At 30.1% G+C, this 5883-nt stretch overlaps 1 protein-coding gene across 1 annotated transcript; it reads right to left on the bottom strand.

Moving 5' to 3' along the window:
- Window positions 1-1332: 1332 nt before the first annotated feature.
- Window positions 1333-5010, bottom strand: LOC131609210 (transcription factor bHLH62-like). Its single transcript, XM_058880865.1, has 8 exons — window positions 3839-5010; window positions 3496-3732; window positions 3106-3171; window positions 2939-3007; window positions 2698-2769; window positions 2232-2453; window positions 1753-1855; window positions 1333-1651 (listed from the first exon to the last, which is right to left on the bottom strand). The coding sequence occupies exons 1-8, from the start codon at window positions 4598-4600 to the stop codon at window positions 1629-1631; spliced, it is 1554 nt and encodes a 517-aa protein (XP_058736848.1). The 5' UTR covers window positions 4601-5010; the 3' UTR covers window positions 1333-1628.
- Between the last annotated feature and the right edge of the window lie 873 nt (window positions 5011-5883).

Below are 5883 nucleotides of genomic sequence, written 5' to 3'. Positions count from 1 at the left end.
AATAATCAAATCTGTCAATATATATTTAATACATGCAACTGTTCTGTAAACAGCACCACATTCAAAGCATCTTTCTAATATTAATTTAATCACAATATTCTGCAAAACAATTATAGACCCATCAATATTAAATTCTCAAGATCAGAACCTATTAATCTTTTCTTAAACTTTATAAACTGGATTTTTCCTAACAACTTCTCTATAGAGTATCTTTTCCAAACCTGAATTCCACTATAAACAACTTTATTTAATTCATAAAATTAATAATAAAAGTTATGAAAAAATTATAAAGCTCAATGATTCATTAGGCCTAGTCAGAATTTCAACACTGTGCCAACCTGGGATTCCTTTAATATTAGTTAAAAAAATTAAATTTTTTAAAGGGTGGTTATAACTTCTAACCTCTAATATTTTAATCTTTTTATACTTTTAGAATTATTTTTAATTAATTTCATAAAGTAAAAAAAAAAATATGTAAAGGGCACAGAACCTTCTCTGCTGTTGGTGAACCTAAAAAAGTTACATGTAATAAAAAACATGAAGAAAATGCCAGAAATTATGGTTGACCCCAGCACAAGTAATTTACCAAACGTCATCATCATTGAAATTAAAAAAAACAGAGATTAAATTATTTAATCAATAAAATTAAGACCCCACTACATATATTACAGCTGGTTACCAACATAAATTAGCATAAGGTTAATTGACATGACATATAATGAGATTTTGACGAAGATGTAAGAAAATTCTTTTATGAATTAATCATATATTTAAACTCCGCAAATCTTATCGCAATCGAAAGAAGTTGATACTGTTAGATTCAATGTAAATAATCGGATTTGAATCTTAACATTGACAATTGCGTGTGTGATTTTTTTTAGTAGTTTTTAGAGCTGGCAAACGGACATGTTCGTCTCGTTTAGACGAATTTGTAAAAACCCTAAAAAATAGAGCTGATGGAACAGTGCAGATATAGTTGAGGGTGAACACCTAAAATATTGACCTGCCTTAAAAAAAATTAATGCGGAGTTGAGCGGACCCGCAAACACCGAATCTTTTAAACCTAAAAATAAAAAAATATTGATATCCATTTCTGCAATAGCTTTCAAAAAAGGATGGAGCTAAGCGGAAATGACACATTAAAGAATACATGATTTAAAATATTGATTTATTCTAAAAAAAGTATAATACGACGGATCAGACCTATTTTACCATCCTTAATAATTATATTCATTTCATCTACGCAATGATATAGCTCAGTTGATAAATATATAAAAAAAAAAAAAGTTATACACAATATAAAATAATTGAGAAAGTGAAGAGTGATAAAGATAGGTGGTACAAAAACTCCTTTAATTAATTAGCACTATATCTCACAATTGGTGCCATAATAATAATAAGAATTTGCACCAAGATCCTAAAGATTTTACAGTAAATATACTTTTACAAAAGAAAAAGAACCACCCCCAAGATAAAAAAAAAATTAAAATCATAGACCTAATAGTAATAATACTAATAATGGCTTAATAATTGATGAGGTAGTTCCAATTAAATTTGTTGTTGATGTGTACAACAGCAATGTTCCTATTCATCTTTAGCTTTAATTCAGGCGCAATGAAAGCTTAATTTCATAGGGGTAGTTGATTTGTGCCTGCATTGGACAAAAATATTGATGTCAACATATTTTTTATTTTAGGTCTAATGAAAATGATGTTTACTTTTTATTTTTTTAATAATTGGTTTATAATTTACCGTTCAAATTCTGAAATTGTATTGGTGTTTTTCTATTGTCAGTTTGTCCAAATCCCATTTGAACAATTGTGTGGAGGTCATCTTCAGAGAATGCTAATGGATACTGAAAAAATTGAAAAATCATTGGATGAGATTAGTTAGCTATAAAAATTTGCATAAAATAAAACTATAGGGTAAAATAAAAATTTAATGTGTTTCGACCCTAAAATCACGTTTTTGATGCAGTCGTGTGATTCTGATCAGTTTATTTGCATTTCGACTTTATGAATTAGGTCTGAAATGCAATATCGCAACTTAATTTACTAATTATGACAATTAGACGACCTGGATAGTCAAATCAATGTCAAATAATTTACGTTTTGACTTTATGAAGTCAGAATGTGAATAGTTGATATAGATCTGATGGTCGAGAATAGATAGATGACTCTAAATGCGATTAAATTTTTTTTATGATAAATTTGGAGGAAATTGATTCTTACCTGAGAGGCAGCTTCATGGAATCCATTGAGTGAAGATAAGTGCATGCCAAGGTTTTGGCATAAAGCATTTTCTAATGGGTCCAATGAGTTGTGGGGCACAGTTCCATTAGAAATGTTATTGTGGATTGCTGGATTTTGCTGGTGTTGTTGCCCATAAAAGGATGGTGCTGAGGAATCTTGAGAGAATATTGGGTGTGCCAAAGAATTATTTGATTGAAACATCTATAAAAAAATTTCAATAAATAAAAAGTCAACAAATTTACATCAACAAAGAAACAATATTTTTTTCCCAATAAAACAACTCAATTGATAGCTATACAGAAACATCTAATTAAATAGCTGTGTAGAGACATTTAATTTAACTGCCCGAGCGTATCTTCGAAAAGCAATATCCCACTTAAAAAGGAAACTGCTTTTTGTTTATCTATTAAAAAGCAAATCCATTGTCTAGAGCCCTTAAACTTACATCTTTTGATATTAGGCTTTCAATACTAAAATCCACCCTTGTGTTGACAGAAGCCAATTTCATAGATAGAAACTGCAAAATGAAAATTAAAAAAAAAATTAAAAAACTTAATGAGCAAGAAATCTTAACATCATGTGATAATATGCTTATTCCAATAATTTTAAAAATAAGTAAAAAAATAAAAAAAATAAAGTATATGTAATTCCTAAAGTTGACATATTATTTTGAAGCATTATCTTACCTCAACTTGACGCTGCAATGATTGCACATAGTTTATAATTTCATCAAGCATAAGTGCTTTTCCAGTAACCTACATGTAAGAATAATAATACATAACTAAAAATTAGTAAAACACAAAGTAACCAATCAAATTCTCTAAATCATAAATTTATCGGTTTTTCGTCGCACCTTATTGCAACCCGGTACAAGATCTTGCAGAAGTTTCATTCTTTCGCTTATTTTCTCCCTCCTTACCTATAATAAAATTTCATTTTACACTGTCAAATTTCAAGGTCGACACATATATTATCGGTGTAATTTAAAATTATTGTCGGTAACGGTAATTATGGTCGCAATATATCCGATTAAGCATATCCCAAATTTACAGTTATGATTTAAAATTTTGATCCGCAACTGCAATTTCAGTCATAATATATATGACTTTGTATAACCATAATTTAAAATTGTGGTCTGCAACTGCAATTATGATCACAATATATCTAACTCAGCGTAGCGTTAATTTAAAGCAATGATTATTAGTGTCAATTTTGGAATGAAAATGACAGTAAAAATTCTTACTCTTTCTGCAAGACTATGGCTGTCAGTAGCTTGACCTCTTCTTGCTCTGACATGAATGTAATCCTTTGGAGCCTCAGGAGGTTTTGAGTTACTCTTATTCTGTTTTTCATCACCTCCATCATTACTATTTGCACCCCCTTTTGACTCTTCCTCTGCTTTTACTTTACCATTTTCAACTTTTTCACCTTCACTTGTTTTCATGCGCTTTGAATTTGAATCTTCACCAACTTCACAAGCCTTTAATTGAAAAACAAAAATGACCCTTTTGGATTTAACATATGAAATCACCATTTTAACTTAAAGGGTCAAAGAAAATCATGTAAAAATTCAATTTTTATCTTACCATTGGAGGGTTACTAGAAGTTGAATTTTCTTTGGTTTTTCCTTTGGATGATGCTTTTCTTTTCCTTGAATTCACATAAGGAGAAGGTTTGTTACCATTTTCAGAGATTGTTGATTCTTCTTGTGAATTGTTAACTTCAATTGGATCATGAATATTCTCTTGAGTACCAATTTGAGATTGAGATCCAAGTTCTTTCAATGATGGACTACTTGAAACTCTAGAGAGTTTTCCATTTTCCATCAATGGAGTAGATCTTTGCCTTTGACTCAATTGTGTTGTTGTTCTTCCATTAAAACTTCTACTTCCAAAGCAAGAGAATTTTGCTGCTCTTTCAGCAAAACCAGGATCGGTTGAGAATTCGGCAACCGTCGAATTCAAACTCATGTTTTGAATGCTCAATTTAGGAGGAGAATTCAAAGGGGTGTTGTAACATGAAGTATTGTTATTGCTATTGATGTAAGAGTTTGCAGCAACCAAAGTGTGTGAGATCTCATCAGAACAATTACCAATGTTTCCCAATTTTCCAATCAATTCTCTTATGACAAAGTTTTCATTTGACATGTTGGAGTTGGAAGCTGCTGGTGAAGATACCATTGAGCTAAGCGCGGAATCGAATTGATGAACACATTGATCTGTTGGTGTGTAGAAACAATCTTGATTATTCTGTTGTTGTTGTTGTTCGGATGAAAGTGAAAGTGATTGCCATGTTGGATGTGATTGTTCAAAATGAAGATTATTGTTTGAAAAAAATTGATTTTCCATGAAGGTAATGGTGAAGAGTCGAAACGACCTTACTTGAACAGGATCTGTTCTATAGGCTCGTACTATTGTATCCTCGATTTCTAAGGAGATGTGCTAAAGTAAAAAGGTGAAGAATTGAAGAAATAAAGTTGAAGGATGAAATGGTATTATGAATATGAATGAATCATGTTACATTAGAAAGAAAAAAAAAAAAGGTGAGTTTGGTGATGAGGTTGAAGTGATGAATGAAAGGAGTGAAATTGGTGGGATGTGAGTGGAAAGAAGAGAATTGGGTTGGGTGTGAAAAGGAAAATGGAACAATTGGTAAATAAAAAGCTAAGAAAAAGTGAAGAGAGAGAGATAGAAAAGGGAGAAGGGGATTGATGTAGTTGTGATAGGGGGAGACTATATAGAGATCCAAGCAAGAACAAGTTTGAGTTTAAGTTCTCAATGTTTGACCTTTTGTGTTTTTGGTGTTGTTTATAATAGTAGTAGTACTGTTGTGTCTTGTGTTGGATTGTGTAGCAGTAGTTGTAGTCAGTAACTTGTTACTTTTGTTTTTCTTTTTCAATCTCTCTCATTTTATGTCTATTGTATTGTGTAGATACATTATTGTTTTTTATAGTAAATATTACTATGTTAGTATTTATACTCTCTTATTTTTTATACCTCAAATGTATCATGCATTCATGTGATCTTGTAATTTAGACATTTATAATAAATTAGGTTTTTGAAATTTTGGTGGAATACATGTATTATTCGTTTTATCACAAAAATATATGTCGTTAACCTTTTGAATAAAATTGGTTAAAAAATTATGTGAGTGTTATTTATACTATCTTATTGAAACAATGTGTTTATTCAATGTACTTGCATGTCGATCAACTTAGTCTACTGAAGAAAAATGTCTGTTAAATTTGTTTTCGATTTTGAAATGATTTGTGTATCTTGGTCAATGTAAAAAGAGTTTTATGACATACAGAGATGTAATAGTACTTAGCAGTTTATGTACACATCTTTGTTGCATAGATACCGGTGCATATCTGATACCTCATATGGGTACCGGTACGGAGTATCGTATTTATAGAAAAATTAAGGTGCGTATTTAGTACCTGATATGGGTACCGGTATGGAGTATTGTATTTATAGAAAAATTAAAGTACGTGTACGTTAGTATATGTTTTTCTAAAATATAATTATAAAAAAAATTATATTTTTTAAATAACAACAAAACATTAAAATTTAATATTTTTTTTCTAACATCATTAAAAAGAGTGAGTTCTAGTTCAGGGTTATTGAGAGAA

Source organism: Vicia villosa, linkage group LG6 (assembly GCF_029867415.1).
Source record: "Vicia villosa cultivar HV-30 ecotype Madison, WI linkage group LG6, Vvil1.0, whole genome shotgun sequence".
NCBI classification, from domain to species: domain Eukaryota; kingdom Viridiplantae; phylum Streptophyta; class Magnoliopsida; order Fabales; family Fabaceae; genus Vicia; species Vicia villosa.
The sequence above is the reverse complement of the archived record's forward strand: the minus strand, read 5'-3'. Positions and strand labels throughout refer to the sequence as shown.